Source organism: Protopterus annectens, chromosome 8.part0 (assembly GCF_019279795.1).
Source record: "Protopterus annectens isolate FY-2018-M chromosome 8.part0, PAN1.0, whole genome shotgun sequence".
Taxonomy (NCBI): domain Eukaryota; kingdom Metazoa; phylum Chordata; order Ceratodontiformes; family Protopteridae; genus Protopterus; species Protopterus annectens.
In genome coordinates this window covers 1,069,647,179-1,069,670,063 of record NC_056741.1, presented here as the reverse complement: position 1 = coordinate 1,069,670,063, position 22,885 = coordinate 1,069,647,179, and the positions used below count along the sequence as shown (strand labels likewise).

Below are 22,885 nucleotides of genomic sequence, written 5' to 3'. Positions count from 1 at the left end.
GACGCACCCATCTGTGATCTGCATTAGGACCACATCACTGCATATCTTAACAGTACATGAGCCCGATATGTGACATATGTCCTGTACTAATGTGTTAGGTGTGCAGATGCTGACTGCGATGCATATACTCTGTGTGGGCATATGTGTGCTATGACAGTTTGTCACACCTTTTGTTGTGTGTACTACAGAAGTCACTACTCCTGGTGGGGGTATACCAGTGTGGGCCATCTGCAATTGCCAGTGTATGTTCAGTCTGCCCTACATGTCCCCCTAAGTTGCATGATTACAAGGAATACTCATGTGCACATCACTTGGTGTTCAGATACTGCCGTCACTATTGCTGTGGGAGTAGGGTTACGTCTGCCACAGGTCCTGAACCTGACTATGTGCAGATACAGGCATTCTTAGCATCCTTAGGGTCCCTGCTGCAATGCACTGGTGTGTCATGCTGACACCCCCCTTCCTTCATCCTTTTTGCAGATGCATGACAAGTAAGCCCTACATGTGTGTCACCTTGCAGTGTCCCATACACTGAGCACTACATGTTACAGTCTAGTCCCAGCTGATAGTGTGGACTACTGTAATGCGTTATGCCATAGTGTATATCTTCAGCAGTTGCCATAGTCCTACAGGTATATACACTGATGTTGTACTGTATATGGGTGTTATTCCAAACATGTCCCTACTGTAGCCATGTCTCCCACCATTATGTTACTCCGTGTGGACACATTCCACAATGACAGGATGTTAGTTATCATGCAGGCATCTGACATAATCTTCCAATACGCCATCATGGTCACCTCTGTGATGCCGTGCATTTGACATCAACAATACATGCACGTGTACAGCATGCATTCTGGGTAGGTGTGTTAGATGTGTGCATGAAATATACCATCACCATTACATGCCTGGTGTGTTGGCAAGCATCTACATAAACCATACTCACCAGCTACAGGCTGCTGCCTTGGTGGTATCCAAGCGGGACCTACATAAGAGGGTGAGAGATGCAATGTCAGTGGCCACACCTGTGGCAGTGCTACAGGGTGGGTGCAGTATTACAATACATAAATGGTACATTTCCACAATACTACCACATATGGACATCTGTTTATCACTACTATGTAGCAATACAATATATCTATGACATGTCGGATATGCATGATATACCTGTACCGATGCGGACGTATACGCAACAGTGGTCTACTGATGTGCCCTGTGGCCTTACCTGCACACTCCTTGGCCATTATATGGGTGGCACCCACCTGCACAAAGGTGTCCGGAGGTTGGCGGCTGGCCAGATGGGCAAGTGCCACGAGGCTGGCCAGGAGCTCCTCCACACGTGTAGGGGGGAAGGATGGCATGGCCCCTGCCTCTAGTGAGGTGATCCCCCCCTGACTGCAGCAGCATGCAGATGGGCATTGCAAAGCAGGTCAGAACAATGATGCCGGACCTGCTCATAACTGCGGTTGTGCAGTACGACATCATTGACCCTGTGGACTAGGTCGTTCCACAGGGTGGTCCGCTCCTGCTGCTCATGGGCTTCATCTATACAATACATGTGTGCCCTTATGCACTCCAGAGGCCAGTGTATGTAACAGTAGTGTATGGCCCTGTATTATTGAGTCTAAGGGGGGATGCATCATAACTAACCTAGGCTGTTACAACATGTGGAGCTATCAGGGGTAAACTGCCTTGAGGTATCTGGATGTACATTACCATACAATCTACCTTGGGTAAATTGCAGGCCTACTACCTCCTGCCATACAGACTGTTCTGTTTGTCAGTGTGATTGTGATGGGGTCAGTTATGCCTTGTTATGTAACAGTTACATCCCATTGTGTCAACTGAGGTCTTTACCCCCTAGGGATTGTGTACAGAGTGTTGATAGAGGCTGCTGACCTATATATCTGCATTACTTACTGTTGATTGTTTGGTATCCTGTGGCCCAGTCTGTCTTTATTATTGTACTACTTGAAGGCCTCGGCCTGGACACCAGCATATGTAAACCTTTACAGACTACTGTATTAGTATAACTGTTTCACAGTTGCATTACTCTGTTTATATGGATGTCAGTGTCTAACAGCTATATGACATGGCATATACAACTGTAATAGTACACAAATAAAGCTTTCCCATGTATGCAAACCTGTATGTGGTGTTATATCCTTTGACCTCTCTGTGGGTATATGTTGTGGGCAACAATTGTCATTTGTATGGGTGGTTCATACAGTGTCCAGTTGGTAAGGTGGTAACTGTAGGCATAGTGGCTGTTCCATATTGTGTGCACCTTCTACATATGTATCTTCCTATACATATATCTGCGTGTGTATGTGCAGTTACATATATATATATATATATATATATATATATATATATATATATACATATATATATATATATATGTATACATATATGTATATCTGTATCTGCATATATGTGTCTGTGTATATGTATCCTAGGGATGTTGATTGCTTCCACATTGTGCATTCCCTATGGGAGCCAGACTGTACTGCATGATATGTTACTGATACCATCCTGACATCATACAGGTGGGATGGAGTTCTGTTAACATCTTGTGCCCATGTCATGTTAAGTCCTGGTTATGGGATCTGCAACAGTTGGTAGTGTATTGCAGGACAGATGTGCTTAGCTGTGGGGGGAATACCTATTCATACAAGATGTATGTAATTTGGGGCCTCTCAACCCCATTAACGGTGCATGTGGACATATATGTTTTTGTTATGTTCCCATTTTTATCTGCAGATGTATGTCCGTATATACCTATATATATATATATATATATATATATATATATATATATATATATATATATCTGCTTACATATATATAAATTGCTGTATATATATATATATATATATATATATATATATATATATACACAAATATAGATGTATGCATATGTATATATGTTTATATTTTATATATATATATATATATATATATATATATATATATATATATATATATATATATATATATATATATATCTATATCTATATAGATATTAATATATATACACACACACATACATCTACATGTTGAAATATATTCCCTGTACTGTTGAATGCCTGGGCTGGATGATATGTTTGTGAAAACATCAGGGTTATGTATATCTGACATGGCTTAGTGGTAAATCACTTTGTCTATGGTGTGCAGGGTCCTGGGTTCGAGCCTTGCAGAGGCAGTTTATTTGTTGCTGGGCAGAACAAGGGCCATTGGATACAGAGTGATTAATGCACTTTTGAGTAGTTGTAAGCGGGTTTGCGTGGGTTTGCACGGAGGTAAGCACTGCTAACTTCCGGTTATAGTTTCTTATACTCACTTAGCTTTTCAATTGCTTAACCTGTGTAGGCATTGCTTAGCCCCACGCAGACAGGCTTAAACCCGCTTACTGCTGCTTAAAGGTGCTTACTCCTGCACTAATTTCTTTAAAAGAAAAGAAAAAAGGATTGATAGGAAAGTGGTGAAAAAGGGGCACAAAGAGAGAAAGACAGTAGGGAAAATAATTAGGGATGTGCAGGAAGGGTGTAGGGAAGGTCCATAGCTGCTCATTTCTTCTACAGCAACAGCTATGCATATACACTGACTTTGGAGGTAGATGTGGACACTCAAACCCCTGAGAGAGGGGTGAGGACAACAATAATATGTTGTGATGCCAATTAGACCAGATTATATGTGTCCAATGGACACGTGTGCAAAATGGACAGCTATGTATGGGGCGAGATTTTTTTTTTTGGGAACAGATTGCCCTTTTTATTTCAGGTGAGAGTAGGATGTTGGGGAGGGATAGTAGGTATATTTGAGGAGGTAGGTTGGATAGGTTAACAGACAAGGCAAACAAGATGCATACACGGGCAGTATATGACACATGTGGGGGTAGACACCTTGATGGGGATGGGGTGTTGTGACATTGGAAGCCCATGAGCCCCCTAGTGGAAACAGTGGGACTGAGATTCCCCACCCATGGGAAGTCACCACTGCACCCTCACGGCCCTGAAGGTGGCTGTGCTGGAGGCTGAGTCACAGAGCCAGGCCGACCATCTAGTTGCAACACACGGCCCTCAAGCTAGAGTAGCAGATCTCCAACCTCCCTGCGGAACTCGCTATGCACCATGGCCCAGACCTAGTGACTAGTGACAGGTTCCTGTCTGCACTCACTCCCAGGGGGCGTACGAGCCCCATCCCCTGAGGCAGTTCCACCCGAAGGTGGTGCAGGACCAATGGACGAGGAGGTCTCGGATTGGGCCCCAGATGTGCTGGTGCCCGGTGCCATGGCCAGCTGAGGTGGGACAGGTGGGTCCGCTGGGAACGGCCTTCCCAAATGTGCTATAGTATTTACATTTTATCATCATATGTGGGTTAGTAATAGTCGACACATTCCAGGGTTAGGTATAACAGCATGCATAGATATTCTCATTAACCCAGACACCAGATACGGAACAGTTGCATAGCAAATGGAATACATGCATATATGGGACCACAGTGGTAATAACAACAGCATGCAGGTACATTGATGGCACCATGCCACCAATGTTGGAATATTTCAATATAGCACATGCATGGAAACAGATTTAGATAATTATCAACCAATAGGACATAATCAGAACAGTGAAGTCATTACATACCAGTTGAGGAGGGTATGTAGTTTATTGTTGGAGATATAGTGGGGGGAGAGAAAGATGTCCATTAACAACTAGTATATTCCTGTAGTCCACATTACTTTCCTAGTCAGTGCTGTTATCTGCACCTTACAAGTATTACTACAGTACCCCATAGCCTTAGTTTGGACAGTGATATGGCTGTCATCATCATTATACATGAACTGGTTTTACTTGCAGCATACACCTTTTACCTGGTATACCTGTGGAGGAAATGTTTGTTAAGAATAACTAACTGTTTCTACACATACTCACAGATTCCATGTTGATGTTGTGCACATAGCTGTCCATCTCTTTCTGCACAGACTCTGGCCATGTCTTGACCACATGCAGGTGAACTGGGATATATCTAGACTATTGCCCTTTTCAACCTTGAGTGACTTACCACACTGTTATACAGGCTTTCCTGCACAGTTATATTATGTAGCACAGTGTGGGTGACAGTGATACGTGATACCTTATTATTCAGAGCAACTGCAACACTCACAATTCAATACAATACCAGAGTAAACAGTACCAGTACAGTGTATCAAGCTCTTTTTTTATCGGCACAGTGTTCATATCCAACATACCTGTGGGAGCAATGTTTGTTAGCACTACCTGAATGTTGCCATACAAAGTACCAGATTACACATTAGTATTATGCACATACATCTCACTCTGTTACTGTACACACTCTGGTCACAGCTTGACAACATGGGGATGTAGATAGGGTATACTTGGCTTATTACTCTCATAACAATTTTGGGAGTTGCTAGAGGGACAGGTTTGTTCTCATAGATGTGTAACAATCAGTTGTTTTCCCTGTTTGCTGCCTAGACATCTGGGATCATCCCACAGACTTCCCAGGGGGACAGGGTGACAAGCAGCAGATATGGGCCCATATACTGGACATTCTGGTCTTTTCTGTACAGTTGTGGGGTATGATTCTGTATGCAGCCTACTTCCACTCCTAGGATTCAGACCACGGCTTTGTCTGCTACAACTTAAACACTGTCCATCAGAGTTGTGTGTGCTATATAGATATTGCTGTATATCTCCTGCTTTCTGTCTTATAATTCTCCTGTGGTTTTGCATTCTGACTTTGTACTACAACATGCTTAAACAGGATTTCCCAGACAGTTATATTTTGTAGGACAATGTGGGTGACAATGATGAGTAATATCTTATAATTCAGAGCAACTGCATCAGTCACAGTGCCATACAATTCCAAAGTAAACAGTACCAGTACAGGGTATCATTCTTGTATTTCTGGGCACAGTGTTGATATCTGACAGACCTGTGGGAGAAATGTTTGTTAGCACTACCTGAATGTTGCCACACACAGTACCAAATTCCACATTACTATTATGCACATACATCTCACTCTGTTACTTTACACACTCTGGCCACAGCTTAACAACATGGGGGCGTAAATGGGACATACGTGGCTTCTTACTCTCATAAGGTTTTGGGGAGTTGCTAGTGTGCCAACTTTGTTCTTATAGATGTATGCCAATCAGTTGTATTTCCTGTTTGCTGCCTATATGTCTGGGATCATCCCACTGATTTCCCAGAAGGACAGGTTGACAGGCAGCAGATATGGGCCACTTTACTGGACATTCTGGACATATCTGTACAGTTGTGGGGGTATGATTCTGTATGCAGACTACTACCACTGCCAGGATTCAAACCATGGCTATGTGTGCTAAAAATACAGCAGTTCACTTCTCAGTTGCATGTGCTATTCCGATTTTAACTGCCTTTTCACTGTTTTCTGTCTATGTGTCTCTCAGTTGTACTAATTGGTCTCTGGGGATTACACCAGTCATATATATGCATTCCTACACATTCTATTTATGGTGCACAGTGTGGGTAACAGTGCTTAATACAACAGTACTATTACATGATTGCAAATCTGCATTACCATATGATACCAGAGTATACACATGCAGTCCAGCAGTTACACTTTTGTCAGGCTATTACGCTTTTATTTACATACAAACTATAGGAGATTCTTCCTGCCATATTCTCCAGTGTATGCAGTACTTGCCTTAAACAATACAGGTTTTATACAGGCAATTAATTTACTCATACTTTTAGATTTATTTCCTATGACAGTACATGCAAGAGCATTACTGACCTGCCTCATATTGCAACCTCTCCAGGCGATGTCCTTGGGCCTCCTGGTTCACAGCTCGCTCATTTGCAGCTGTGGAGGACATAAGAGGAATATTTACCCATAGTACTGCGGTGGTGCTGCTGCGGTAGTGTTGTAGCCTCACAGATAGACGTTGCCCTGTTCGATTCTCAGCTACAGTGTCTTCTGTGTAGAGACATGCGTGAATGGGCGTACCTTTGTTGAAGGTTGTGCGTCAGGGCTGGCAACTTGGCACATAAAAATCTATTGCCAATCATTAGCAGACCAGAGTTCCGCTGTGGCGACCCCTAACCGGGAAAAGTCAAAAGAAACAACAACAACCTATCCATGATGTACATGAGCTGGCAATTATTACACACATAGTGGAGTGATACACTCAGCTGGGACAGCCCTTGCCATTCTAGCCTCTTGGATCCACTGCTCCAAGAGGTCCCCCTTACACCACTTCAGGTCGGCATAGTGATGCCTGACCTGCTCACCAGTTCGGGGTATGCCAGTGGCACTAGTGAGGTCACAGGCGAGATGGTCCCAGGCTTCCACCTTGCATTGGGAATCCTGGAACTGGCCCTGCAGCAGTCTCTGCTCATGGTCTTTGACAAGGAGTCATGCCATAACTCTGGACTCCTGGATGCACCAACACTGCACCTGGAAGTGCCTGCAAGGGGAAGCTACAACCAGTTATGAGATGTATTCCCACCTGCTGGGTTTAAGTAAGGCCAATGTTCTGCACTTTTCTGTGACTGGCCAGTTTTGAAAAGCCTAGGCTATGGACAAACCTGCTTACCTAAGGTTGGCATTGTTTAAATGGGTATAACACTGGGCACATTGAGTTAGCTGGTCTACACATTGCCTACAGCTCCTAAGCTGGCCTGTGCAATGCCTAGTGTTGCTTACATTAGACTTTGCATTATGTTTTCTTTTTCGCATTGATTTCTTATTCATTACATCTTGTATATATGTCTGGTATCCATGATTCATGTGTATGTACATTGTATGATGTCCTTGTGTTTTATTGGGGACTTCAACACTCATTTACAATTACACCTCACATCTGGGCTTACTGCTGTACTCCAGTTCACATATTTATGTTATGTAGTGGGTTATAGCCCATATGACTGTATACTGATTCCTTTCACAGGTTCAGTATGATTTTACTTTAGTAAGGACTTGTTTGGTGATACCTCATTCTTCTATACTGCTGTGATGGCTTGGTGGTTAACTACTGTGACTATAGTCTATAGGGTCCTGGGTTCAAGACCTGCAAGGCTGTTTATTTTGTTGCTGGGCAGAACAAGGGCTATTTGATACAGAGTGATTAAGGCACTTTTGAGCAGTTGTAAGCGAGTTTGCGCAGGTTTGCATGAGGGTAAGCAATGCTAACCTCCGGTTAAATATGCTTACAGAGAGTTAGTTTCAAAATTGCTTAAACTGTGTGTGCATTCCTTACCCCCATGTAAACGGGCTTAAACTCACTTACTAGTGCTTAAATATGCTTACTACTGCTTATTGGTGCTTACACTTGCTTACTAGTGCTTACTCCCGCTTACAATTGCACTTATTTAGACAGTAATATCTAATGGTTCTTGGGAAGCTGGGGGATTTGGAAGCTGTATGGAGTTGTCATTCATTACACATTTTACCTTCCATTTGTATCCATGATTCCTGTATACATATACTATATGGGACACATGTGCTTATCTGGGGTCTTTGCAACATTATGACACTGACACCTCACATGTGCATTTAATGCAGTACTCCAGTTCACAAATATATGTTATTTAGTGGGTTATGCAACTAAAATATTGGTCATAACGTGATTTGCCATGGGAAATAGAATGTGCTGCAGTGGGACTTGAACCGGGAATGCCTGCTCGTAAGATGAATGTTCTGCCCACTACACCACTGCTATACTGCTTCATTTGCATATATCTTCCTTGTTATCCTCTTCAGCCATTAAAGCTGCATTAACCGTAGCTAAGCGATGGGCACACCCACGCACCCACGGTTAGCTTTAATCGGATTATTAATAAAAAAAAAAGTTTGTTTATTTGATTTGCATCCAAGAAAATAAGAAGACACAACCCCTGAAATACAACCACAACCAAAAAACAAAGGGTTGCAAGGAGTCACTGATGAAAAACTCGGCTTCACAAGAAAGTTTTATTGTCACTTGAAAAACAGATACACGCCCACACTACACATATGTTTTTATCCTTGGACAAAAGGATGAAAACGTATGTGTAGTGTGGGCATTTATTTGATTTGTATTTACTATTGCTGTTGTACACATCGGGGAATGTTGCTGGGGATATAAGGACACCTATGTGCGGTCTCGCTCATTCTTTTGGTCTTTCTGCAGTTCTTCATTGCTAGGGCATATATATTCTGAGAGCTCTGCTCTCAGACATGCACTCTGCACTCTTGCATGCTCCATGTAAGATTAGGAGCTCAGGCAGCGTGCCTCATTAATATGCATGGCATGCTGCCATCCTGCTCCTAAACAGCAGCTTCTGTGCAGGACTAAGCTAGTCCTGCACAGAAGAATAGTACATCTGGGGGAATGTTTATGGTTAGATAGCTATGTGTGTTTTTTCTTGCATCAGTCTAGTTAGATCTTTTTACTTGTCTGCCTATGTATATGATTTTAGTTCTTGTAATAGACCTGATGAAGGCTTTATTACATTAATTAGCCAAAACCAATTTTAGTTAAAAGTCAGTCTTTTTATATGTATGTTATACTTTTCTTTATTCTTGATTTTGGAATGTGGGTTGCAAATAGGTAGGTAATATTTTCCTTAACTAGGATTTAGTTTGATCTAATCAGTAGTAGTGTGTGGGGTGGTTACTTGCTGTTCTTAAATGTACTTTTACAACCCTGTTTATACTGTTTGCATAGAATAGGCTGGTTTAAAATTAAATAATATAAATATTTTCGACACTTACTTCTAAGTGTATAAAAGCTGATATGTTTAACATTGTAAAGTATTTCAGATTTTTTTGTTACTGAGGACCACTTGTCTGTGACGAATAAAGGCTTGTTGCTTTGGAATACTACCTGGATTTCATGCTTTTTGGAAATTATTGTGACTGAGCTCATCAACAAAGTTTTAAGTCTACTAGTTTTTTCTGTTTTTTTATTTTTTCCTCAACTCTCGTGTCGGTGAGGTTGGAACTAGACAGATTCCTGTGCTTGTTTATTTTTTACTTTTTTATGGGTATAGCCACATCCTTAAAAGTAATATGAAGAGCAGTGAAATCTGAAAAAAAATGCCAGAATGGACAAGTCTGCTAATCTCTTTTTAATTTCTTCAAATGTTTTGGCTTTCTAATACTATGGCAGAAACTGTACTCAATCTCTGAGTCAGCCTAGGATTAGAGTTTAAGAAATTAGTATTGCTTCAGTTGTTGATGTTTGCCGAGAGTGCTCTTCTCAGCATCCGAAATGTTCACAGAAATGCTCACCTTCTGCAGTTTATACATGCACTGGTAGTGTATTAAGTATGCTTGAAAATTATTTTTATTAATCTTGTTGTTCCTACTACTGTTTAAATTGTCCAAGTATCCATCAGGGTAGTACAGCCTTGAACATAAAAGGCATAACAATAACAGAACAATAAAACTAGTATAAAGAGCTGACAAAAATTCACGGATAACTTAAACAAAATGAAGAAAACCCGATAAGTGGAAGTATAAATCAATATAGATGCAATTTTACTTTATAATGATATGAAAGCACTACTGCATATTAAAAATTAATTCAGTATAACTAGCTAAAGCCAGGGTAGTATGATTAGAATGAATGATAGATGTTGAAAATTTTGCAAAAAAACTGCTTAAACTCTTGAAAATGTTTATAAACTCGTACATAGTTATTAACAGACTATGTAAAAGGTCGGTGACACTGACACCCATACTGAAACAGTGTGGGAAAAAAAAGAAACCACTTGAAATATATCTACCATAATAGCTGTAAAAATGGAAGTCTAATCAAGAGTCAAAACTCGCAAGAACAATTCAGAAATGATCTGTATCTGTTTGTCTAATAAATCAACAGCTGTAGAAATATAAATTCAATAATAGATTAAAAGTGTACCATCTATTCAAACATGTTGAAAGCTTCTGGAAAAGAGCATCATATTTCACAGCATTTGCACAGCTGAATAACAAAACAGTTCATCTTCCTTACTTTTTCTCTGCTCTCTCTTGCACAGAGTACATCTGAAAAGACAGGACAGTGCTCTAATTGGATGTCTGAGATATAGTCAAGCTATGATGCAATCTATGGCTGATACTTATTCAGTGATTTATGCCAGACTGGCCAGGCTTGATCCGCAGGATAATCTCTAAGGGGTGAAATCCACTAGCCAGACTCTAAACAACAAACATTATCCCTATTCTGCTGTGAAGGACTATTTAGCTTTTACATTTTTGTCAGATCTAGTTCTTCCTATATTTTAGCATAGAACATGGTTAGTAGGATACATTACAGTGGCTAAATGTCATAAAACTTTTTGGTGTGCAGTACATAAATGTAGTCCAGAGAATGCTATGATTGCCCTTAAAAATTTTGAAAAAGATAAACTTGTTTAGCAGGTTCCCAGCACACGACCTGGTCTTAACAATGCCAAGGGATGCTTAACAAAAGCTTGTTAAGCACACCCCCCACTTGAAACCAAGAGGGGACAGTGTCAGCTAACAAACAACAGTGGCAGAAGCTAAATCAGCTTTTAAAAGCTATTAAAACTTAAATCTGCCACAGTTATAAACAGAAAGTTTGGTTGAACAAAGTGTCTAACAACTTTTAAAACTGCTAGTGCTAGTTTTACAGAAGGGCACATTATTTCTGTGTACTGTTTGACAGTGCTAAGTGCTTTATCTGTTTTCGAAGGCTTTGAATGCTACAGTTTTTAAATAACACATAAAGATCCATATACTACAAAGAATTATTATTTGTTCTAAGAATGCGAGCCAAGATTTATTTCTTGAGCTTCAATCTTGAGGTGAATTTCTTGTCAACCATTTCTCAAATACTGTTCATAATAAGTTGCTTATAAATGGAGATCCCAATCACAACCTGCTATCTTTTAAAGAGAATGCTGTAATGATTTAACGTTTTCACTAACTACACTTAGTCCCACAGTAAACTCTTTTTTGTGTGTGTGGGAAAAGCAGTTCATTCATTTTTATAACTTTAAAATCTGTCAGGAGTTTTGCTGCCTAACAGCAACACCTACCAAGAAGTTATACAGCATTAACCTCTCATGTCAGTCTAACTTTCCATTGCATTGATTCTTCAAAAGGGATTGCATAACTCCAGGAACTGTGTAATACATATGTAGATGCATTTAAGTGCTATTTCCAAAAATGTGACTTGAGGGCTGCAAATCCATAGTTTTTGTTGACAAGTTCATATTCATTTATTATTTAAAGTGGAGCAGACAAAATGCAAATATTAATAATGAATATTAAATACCACAAATAAGATTATGAAAAACTCAAAATGGCTCTTAAAAAGCAGTAACACTTAATATAAGATTTAAACATTGTTGGCAGAAAATGATGTAAATGAAACTGATGTGCATAACTCAAGATTTCTCTGAACTTATGAAGAGCTAGGATGTGTGCGTATACAACAGTTGTTTAAAACTCTTATTTCCCCTGTCTATATAGTACACACAGAAGACTAATCATTTCCATTGACTGTTAGTTTGGTAAAAGTACCTGTAAGTTTTGGTATATCCAGTCCAACAGATCTGTCACATTGGTGTAAACTCCTGGCAAGTGAGGTCTGCCACAGCCAAATCCCCAGCTCACAATCCCAGCCAACTGCCAAAGTCCACCTTCCTGGCACACTAGTGGACCTCCACTATCACCCTGGGAAAGGGAAGTGGCACAGTGAGATTGGAGAGAATGCAGAATGGCTGATTTAAACATCACTAGCAAAGGTATTGATTACCATGATTAATTCTACTGTTCAGACATGCATACAAATAACCTGATGTAGTACAGTGCATAGCAAGCACTACGAAATTCTTATTTATGCTAGGTTTACTCTCAGAACATAAATGTAGATTGTCTTTCACAGTTTTATGCTAACATTTTGCCTGTGGTACCCAAAGAAAAAAAGATGCAGCATTTTTTTTCTATGCATTTTCCTGTACATGCCTGCCTGTCATCAGTCTTTTCTCCCACAGATCCTGAGCTCATTAATTCATAGTGCAGGGGTCATACATGCACCACATGAGAGCTGACTTGAGAAGACCATCATCTTCTAGTTAACCACAGAGGAGTTGTGCTCCTGTCTATGTCCGAGCAGCTGCTTGCTTACTGAAACAAGACAGCTTCATTTCAATAACCTGATGGGCTGGACCCTCTTATCTTGACCAGGCTGTCCATGTTACAGGTTGGATCTAAATTTTCTCCAGGCTGTGAACTACATACACCTTTCCTGACTAAGCAGCCCACAACATTCAGGGCACAGACTGTAGGGGCATTTCTATTTTTTTATTTCCTAGTCATCTCCCTGGCTTGGACATGAGAACTCATATCACAAAAATGCCCTCTTCTACTCCTATTTATTCATGTTCTCACACATAAGTAGAGAGAACTACCATCACTGGTTTGGGAGTGCCAAGAGTACTTTCTGGTTCTGCCTGTAAACTTAAAACCCTGCATGTTTCCACTTCCTGGTAGTAGGAGCTAAAAGGTCCTCTACTCCTTTCCCCAGCCACTCAGTCCCATTCAACACCACATGGCTCCTGTTGCACAAAGCTGGTACTTAAACTGGAAGTGCCTGGGTTACAGGGGAGGCTCCATCCCTGTATTACATTGAGATGGGCCAAATAAACTACATATATCAAAAACAAGAGAGGGTGGGAATATATTAAAGAAAATTGGCAAAGGAACCAAGTATTTGGAGCAAATAACTAGAGAGGGAAAGGTAATGGAATGGTAAGACCTCAAGAACTTATTTGGACTGCAGGTTAGAGATTACCTTACATATCAAGGATTGATATCAGAGTATAGGCAAAGAGAAAGAAATAGGGGGTCCTAAACAAAAGACCAGAACTGGTAGAGTTTTTGGTAAAATCTAGAACAAAAGTTGCCGTTAAGAAAGGAATAATTAGTAGAGTATGTAAAATATTGCATGATAACTATAAGAATCAAGCAGAGGAGGTTAGGAAGGATTGGGAAGATAGATTGGATAAGCAATTCACAAAGAAACAATGGAGGGATATATGTATGTCTCCCAAATATGCAATAAAATCTGGAAGATTTAGGATCTTTGCCTGAAAGTGTTTACATAGGTATTTTTATACCCCAAGCAGGCTCCAAAGAATTTTTCCTCAAGTACAGAGCAAATGCTGGAGGTGTGATTGGGGAAGAAAGAGGTAACTGGGAACATATTTTCTGAGAGTGTAATGAGTTGGCGTTCTTTAAAGAGTCCCTGCAGTCTGCACTGTCAGAGATGCTGGATTGGCAAATTGGAGTAACTAGGGAAATGATTTTTTTGAACTATGATGCAGAATCGGAATTGCCTAGACATACATAGTAAGGCCTTGATGAGTTTAATTATGATGGCTGCCAAAAATGCAATTACTAGAAAATGGAAATCAAAGTGTAAACCAACTTTGTTAGAAGTAATGAAGATAGTAACAGAGAAAACAACTGGAACTGGGATCTTTGGAAAAGGTAGGAGCAAATTACATGGGAAAAATGGGAAATGTGGGATCAACACGTATAGAGGAGGAACAAGGTTTAAAGGAAGGTAGGATTTGAATGAGCGATGTAATAGTTGATTGACAATGACTGGATATATTAAAAGTGATGTATAATGTTTGCAGCTACAGTTATGTTGGCACGGTTTGTAAGGTATAATGTTTGCAACTGAGATTGTGTCATTATGGTTTATTTTCATTTATATAAATGTAAGATTGCCTGTGTCATACATGAAAATTTAATAAAGATGTTTTTTGGTAAATAAAACCAAAATTAATTTTATTTTGGTTGCTTAGTGACCAAGTGATAGGGTAGTGTTACTTAGGTAGTGTGTACAAAGATATGATATACATTCATGATTGACCATCAGGGGTAAAGGCAAAAGGAAATCAGCTACTTGTTTGGTATATAGTTTTGGAGAGGCAGGGTGCTGGACAGATTTGTAGTACTATCTCTCAGTTACAGGGTACTAGATTTGAATTTGCTTTCTGGATTCAATCTAGATGGAGTTCACATGTCCAAACAGATGTGTGGGTTTTATCCCACCTACCAAAGTTAAGCTGCAGAGTCTTACTGAATACTATGTGACTCCTCCTAGTTTATTGTGATTTAGCTTGTTAACAAAATTAAACAAACAAATAGGATTCATCTGAATATTGCTGGTCACAGGTACCAGAAATGGTACTAATGTAGTTTATGGCATAAGTTTTTCTTTCTTGACATGTAGTGTTTTTTTTTGCCTGAAGAAGTATTTATGTTATTTATTCTTTTGGTAAACAAGAAGGTTAGCTAAAACACTGGATCTTTGTCACAAACTGAAGCTGGAAAAAAAATCAAAAATTGACACAAATGTATTGCATACTACAGAATTAACAACCACTATAAAGCATAACAACAGTAATGCTAGCCAGCTGCAGACCCAATCAGTCAGGTAATATCATTTGACAGATGCAACACACTATAGAATGGGTGCTCAGCAAGGTCATTTTGGTGGGATCGCTGAATCATTTGCAGCAGAAACTGATTATTTACTGAGAGTTTAGTTCTGTAGTAAATGAAGTGGAAAATCTGTGAATGCAGTATGCATGGAAGATCATTCCAGAATTTAGTTCCTGTTACAAAATGATTACAGACTGTGTGATGTAACTGTAAGTAGGTGTTAACAGACAGAAGAGTAGCATAAAGGTATGGTGATGTCAAGTCACAGAGAATGAGCAACAAGAATGGTAAATAGTTCAGGACGAGTAGTTTATATGTAGGTTTGGCACCTTTTTAGGTACCCAAAATGGGGCATTTTGTACAGAAATGTGAGATTTTACAGGTCAAGCCATACCAACAAGTGTAAATGAATTAACTTAATTTCTTTGCCAAAATAAAAACTCACTGTTGTAGAATTTGAAGTGTTCCTGTTGTTTGATATAAATTAAAGTGTTTCAGATATGAAATAAGTATTTTACACCACTTTTGGAGGAAATTTAACGTATTTTGCCTTTAAATCACAAGACATTTGCAATTTTTCTACTTTCCCTGGATGCAGTTGCCCAGATAAAGTCCACTCTATACAAAGATGGACAGGCAGCAAGCCTAATTTATATTTAAATGAATGTGTATGATCAGATGTTCTATCCTGTATTAGGCAGCTAATTAACTCTGTCATGCATAGTGCAGTAATTTTCTACTTCTGGTGATGGTAGACTAAAGTGATAGCCCTTATTAATAAGGTTTAAAGATATGTTGAGGTGAAAAGGGAAGAAGCAATAATAAAGGGAGAGCTTATCTGATCAAAGTATAAGCATGCATTTTCCTAGTAGATGCTAGATGGTAGTTACTTCTCCAACTGACTTGTGTGATGAAGAAGCTTGAGGGTATAATGCTTTTCCTTCCCTTCTGGATTGTTACCTTGTGTTAGTGAAGGGGCTTGTGTATCTCGGTGAAGCCATAAGCTATGAGCTAGACTGTGAGCATAACCTAAGATGAGCAGGTCATGAGGGAGCAATTAGACTAAATGTGACCCACTGGAGAAGGTAGTGGCATCCACTCCTTATTTTTGTTAAGAAAATGCTATGAACAAAAGTAACCAAGCATGCTGAAATAATACCAGGGAATGACAGTCTCAGGTCTAAAGATGCTGCTGGAGATAAATAGAGGGGATGTCCATCTGCTGAAATGCTTCAGAATGAAAAGAAATCCAGTCTTGGGAAGAATCATACATCATTGGAACATGGAATATACTAACTTTGAAACAAGGCTGACTTTTTTTTTCTTCTCTTTGTCTCTGCTGACTGTCAGTCATCAACTGCCCTACCAGTCAATCAGCCTGCTTGTTACCCATCTCCATTGTGAGGGCCAACTGGGAGGGGGTATCATTCACATACCCATCAGGAGAAATTCTAGATTTTTTTTGTTAGCTACCCTAACCTCCACATGCACTTGGCGAAACACCAAGGAGGGGGATGTGCAATGAGCTGTAGTGAAGGGTGTCACTTTACTTCTACAAGGGGCAGTTCGTCTTAGGTACCCCCATCCCCTCTTGTTGAAACATGAGTGGTGGTTTCCCCAGTCTTCACTGGGGAAACTGCACCACTCAATGTGCCTTCGAGCACACTTATCCTTAAACCCCCCCTCCGAGAGAGACGACTGAGCCATACTCCTTCACTTCTCCCCTTCCTTGCCTCACTCCACCCGTGCCAGGACTACCAATCAAACCCTGGTCACCTAGGTTTCAGCCAGGACCTTATCCTCAGTACCATGCAGCCATGCAAAACAAGGTAAACTTGATGTGGTTAAGTAACATCAAGTTTTGCAATTCGCTGTTTTTTTTTTTAATGAGAATTGTGCTTTAGTTTTTAAAACTAGCAGGGCTCGCATTACAGGCTTCTCCACTTCTGACAGGGAGACAGATAAAACAATGCATACACATGTGATACAAACAACTCCCTGCAGTGTAATTAGATGTCATAAAACACTTAAAAAGACATGTAGAAGACCACACTTGTAGCCCAATAGCGGTAAAGGAGAAGAAGAAAAACAACTTGCTGAGCACAACCTGGCAAAGAAGAACTCACCGACCTCTCCTTTGTATAGAAAATCACTACCAATATGATTTCTAAGTGTGCTCCAGGAAAGATTCCTTTATTTTGGATGATTTTTTTCCCTTTTTCATGTTTGTCCATCTGTGTACTTGTTAATATATAAGTTTATGGCTGTGGGAGATGGATGGGGGGGGGGTGTAAAGTGGGCTTGTCCCCCTGCAAAAAATACTTACATTTAGTTTTTTTCTTCATGCTGATTTCCCAAGCAGCTGTGTTCACTGAGCTGGTTCCTCATTGAGGTGTAACTCAACAAATCATAGTAGCACATCCCTTTTTCAGCTTTGCTGCCCATTTGTGCTCCTTGGATTCCTTGACGTAGTTAATTCCTTTTGTCACATCTGTGTTTAATTTATCTTTTTTTGCCCAAGAATCAACATGTTGTGTGATTTCTTGTGAAGGAAGTACATCATTTTGTTGCCCCTTGGAACTGCCTGCCTTCTGTCTGCATCCTTGTAAAGGTGAGATCATCCGATCACAATACCCAAAATGAGGTCTTACCACCTGCCTAGGGAGATGGATAACAACTTCATTATGCATTTTTTTTTACTGGTGAACCCTCACCCTTGTACATCTCAGTGTGCCACTGGCTTTCACTGTGCTTTGTTACATTGGTATATCTTACCGTGCGACTAACCCACCATCCGTTTCCATCTTTTTCTTCTTCTCCAGCTTTTCCTCCAGTTATATACTACTTTCTGGGTTATTGTTCTACAGATGCATTACCTTATACTTTTTGTACTACCTTGAAATCATGGCAAATCCATGTTCATTGTTTCTATACCTTTTTGCATATCCGTTTTCATTAGCAAACATGGCTTAGTTTTCCTTCATGAGCTTCTATAATGCCATTTACATCCACAATGAAATGGACTGACCCATATACTAGTTCCCACAGACATGTCCCAATAAAAATCTTTTCATTTAACTGAACTCCATTTACTTTTACTTTCCACGTTGTTTTGCCAGTGCTACCACCATGTGACCTCTCCCTCCAATGTGCCCTAATTGGGTCACTAACTTTTTGCATGCTATCATAACAGATGCTTTATTAAAGTCCTAACATTTCATATCTATAACCTCTTTTGTTTATCTATCGCCCAGGTTCCCAAGTCAAAAATCTTTGTTAGATTTGTCTGGCATAACCTTTCTACTTCAGATACATGTTGCTATAGCTCTAGTAGTCAATTGATTAACAAATGCTCCCAAATTATTTCTTCCAGCAGTGATTCCATTATTTTTTCTTGAACCTGAGGTCAAACTGATAGGTGGATAGTTGCCAGCCTTTGTCTTGCTCTTATCATTGTGAAGGAGAATAATTTCCAGTCATTACGATCTTAGCCTCCTGAGAAGGTTTTTTTTTTTTTTGAAAAAAATGTTACTTTGTGGCACTACTTGTCCTTGCTACAATTATCTTAAAAATTCTAAGGTGAAGCCTTTCAGACTCCTTTGGTGTGCCGACCTTTAATTTTTAAATTCAAAGATATTTCAAGGTTACAGAGTCTCATGACCATTCTCACCTTATCCATCGCGTACCTCAGGAAGCCCCTTCTTTCTCCAGGAGGGTCATACATGCTGGTGAGTCCTGGAGAAAACATGTGGATACCCACCCAGTTAATAGCTTATGTTTAAAGGAAGGTAGTGAGTCACACTGCCTAACGTTCAGCAGGAGTTTAACCGTAGGTTTGGGAAGCACTGGGTTATTAACCTGTAACTCCATTATATTTTATTTATCTGTTGGTGTAGATTTAGATCCCTCTGTCTAGTATTGGTGGAATATTGGAATTGTAAAGAAATAGGAGGTCCAGGTAAATTGGGTATCTAATGGTATGATAAGCAACACAAAGATCTCCCCTCAAAAGTCTGCAAGACACTGAATAAAGGGTTATAGCTTCGAATCTCTCTTGGTAGCTCAGGGACTTCAGGCCTGCAATCTTTTTGATTAGGTACCTGTGAGGCCTTTCTAATTGTTTGATGCATTTAGTGAAATACATCACAGAGTTGTACTCAATAACTGGTCTGATCTATGCTGAGTATATGGGAGTGATTACCTCTTTAGACATTGGTGATATTCCTTTAACAGTTAGCTGGGATAAATAAAAGGATTTCCAGACAATCATTGTTACATGATGGCCAGAAGATATGGCACTATCAACCCAAGTACCTAGGCCCCTGATGACATTACAGTTTGAAAAGGTGTGTTGTCTAGACAGTATGGTGACACGTTTCATAAACCTTTTTCCTGTGATGATTATTATCAACCCCTTAAGCCACTCAGTGCCACTTTGTGGATACTGAGCAGAAGTATTCATTTAGCTTGCTATTTCCTCATCCTTTTTCACCCATCTCAGACATTCATATGTTTCACTATTACTTTGTCTGTCTTTGCTCCCCTGTGTACCTCTAAACGTTTTATTTTCCTTATAGAGCAAATAGGATATTTTCCTCAGTTTTTAAAAGTTGCCTTCTCCACTCCTTTTTTTGTTTTTCTTTCTGTTAAAACTGCCATTACCTCTTTATAACCTATTTCCTGAATGTATATGAAATTAAAAGTGCACCTGTAAAGCTTAAATTCCAAGTTCTAAATAGCATTTTGGTAGGGAGAGAAGCTTCCCTGCACTTATCCATACTGGGGAGGGGGGGGGTGTCTTCATCCAGCCCTCCTTACTTAACTGTACGATATGATTGCAGTTTATTTTACTTTTGCCTCACACTTTTCAGCATGATCTATATGTTAGTGTGGGCTACTTTTGAGACATCATGATGTAGAATAGGATTTTCAAACTTCTGTTCATTGAGTGGGTGTTTGAGCGTTGAAAACTTGAAATCATCAGTTATACTCTGTTTTCTAAATACATTTTCCTCTTACCTTTAATGCTGTCTCAGTTGACAAAAGTGTTTCTGTTTTTTCTTGTGCATAAATGGTTCACGCTAAAGCTCATTGTTCCTGTGATGGCAGTTTTTATGTATCCCCAGTTTTTCAGCACTATCATTGTGCTGGTTTATTAAACCTTTCCTGAAGCAGTACTGCGTTTTTTCAACGTCTGCCCACAGAAATCCAAAATCATATTAATTTACTTAAACTGTTAATTAAGTTGACTGGTGATTACTTATTCCCAAATGAGGTTTGAGTTTCAGATTCAAAATTCGTCTGCCCTCACGGTTTCAGAACTGCACACCTGAATTTTGTGAGCAGACTTCAAAGTTCACCTCTAGTAATGCTTTTGGTACAGCTTCACCTGCCTCATGATGATATCAAGCATCCGCCTGATGTCAGGGAAATACAACATTAAAAAGGGTAAGGGGTAAATGAAAGGATATCAATAACCCAAGAAGTATCATGTTCATGTAAATTATGTGTAGGAACAAGATAGCATAATCTGTAGGTAAATGGGGCTGGTACTCTGGCTGTATCAATATATTTTTACAGAGTTAAAAGAGCAGGTGTAAGGCAATTCTAGTGGGAAGCTGTAAGCTGTAATGTTGGCCATCTTACACTGACAATGCATACTTTAGGTAGGGAAATTGGCACGATGTATGGAATATAGTATCCTGTGTATCGTGAATGTCTGTTAACCTTTAATGCCTTCTGCTCACATACAGGGATCATTGCACTAGTGAAAATAAGGATAATGGTGATCCTGTAATAGGAATTACATAAAGTGCTATAGCCTATACAGTAATGGCCAACATGTAAAGTGCCAGTACTGTATTGAAAATGCCAGACAAAGGGACTCTCTGTCACTCTCTGTCAGTGTAGCTCTGTGTATTACCATCAATAATGAAAACCTTTTAGTCTGAAAAGAGATGCAATACAGGCTAGCATAACTGCAAGTAACTTGTGCAAAAAGTCATATCTAAAACAGTGTACTAATTTATAAGAAAATAGAAACAGAATGTTTTACCTTAAGTTACCGCACAGATTAGAAAATGTACACCTGCTGTATCAAAACAACAAAACTGGTCACTGGCCAAAAGGTTTACCTGTAGGGAAGCTGAAATATGTCACATTCTTCTTTGAAGGTTCAGAAGTATTGTGAAACCTATGAATTATTTCAAGCAGGGAGTGGTGCAGAAAATGTAATGCACACTTTCTCAAGATGGCTATAGCCACCTGTCTCCAGGATACATGTTTAGCTTTAATACATTATTTCTGGACACTTACGAAATGTGCCATTGCTTTCATTATATAAATAAATCATTCTTATGGCTGGTTGTGTATGTATACCTGTCTGTGTGTCTGTTTCCTTAACTTGCATTTTGCAAACAGAACAGGCGTAAGTACATCTATGCAGAAAAAGAACATTAAATGCTGTCACACAAAACCTAAGAAACTCTGCTGCACTACTGAAGTGAACTTACGTATTGAAATATGTATGACTGCCTGCATAAATAAATATATATAGACACATACACATAACGCACAAGAACACAACAAGTAAACACACATATCTGATGCTCATATCTTGGTTCTAAAGATTGTGTGTGCTTGCTGCTTTCATGTAAGATTTTAACTTTGTAGATATTTTCTCTTTCTGTGCATATACACAAAGTTTGGGATTTATTGACACATAGTACACTGCATGGTGCAAATTAATGTGGGTAGCTGCAATGAGAAGGGTATGAGCCATTCCAAGCCACTCAGCATGATTGTGCAAAGGCCAAAATAGGAATGGATGCTGCACATGCTAATGAGTGCATATTGATATGGAAATGAGGAATGCAAACCAAATGCACTTAAGGTTCATTTTTTACAGCACTGGTGATGCCCCTCCACAAAGATGACCCTAATACAAATCCTAGAAACCTTAGGCCTATCAGCCTGACGATTCTCATTTGTAAGGCAATGGAACACATTGCAAGAGGCTTCATTAACACTGACATTAAAAATCTCATCAGGCTAGATCCCAGCAATTTGGTTTTGTAAAAGTAGATCCTGTCTAATGAATCTGGTTAATTTATTTGAGAAGGTAACAAACTGTTGACAGTGGCCACACTGTACACACAGCTTACCATGATTTGGCCAAAGCATTTGACACCTTCCCCCATGCTAGCATTATTAATGAACTAAATGCTTTAGAAATAGATCCCTGTTTGGTAATATGGATATCAAATTAGCTAAAAGACAAAACCCACAAGGTACAGGTGGCTGGGACAACATCAACAAATATGAAGGTGAGCTATGGTATCCTGCAGGGCTCAGCAATGGCACTGCTTTTCTTCTATTTACTTCTACGAACCACAGACTAAAAAACTAG

At 39.7% G+C, this 22,885-nt stretch overlaps 1 protein-coding gene across 1 annotated transcript in view; it reads right to left on the bottom strand.

Annotated features, from left to right (window-relative positions):
• The window catches only part of LOC122808402 (transmembrane protease serine 13-like), a 373,755-nt gene that overhangs the window by 97,698 nt on the left and 253,172 nt on the right, over positions 1-22,885 (bottom strand). Inside the window, exon 9 of the mRNA XM_044079367.1 lies at positions 12,541-12,693. Within this exon, the coding sequence (XP_043935302.1) occupies positions 12,541-12,693 (153 nt within the window). The remainder of the gene's footprint in view (positions 1-12,540; positions 12,694-22,885) is intronic.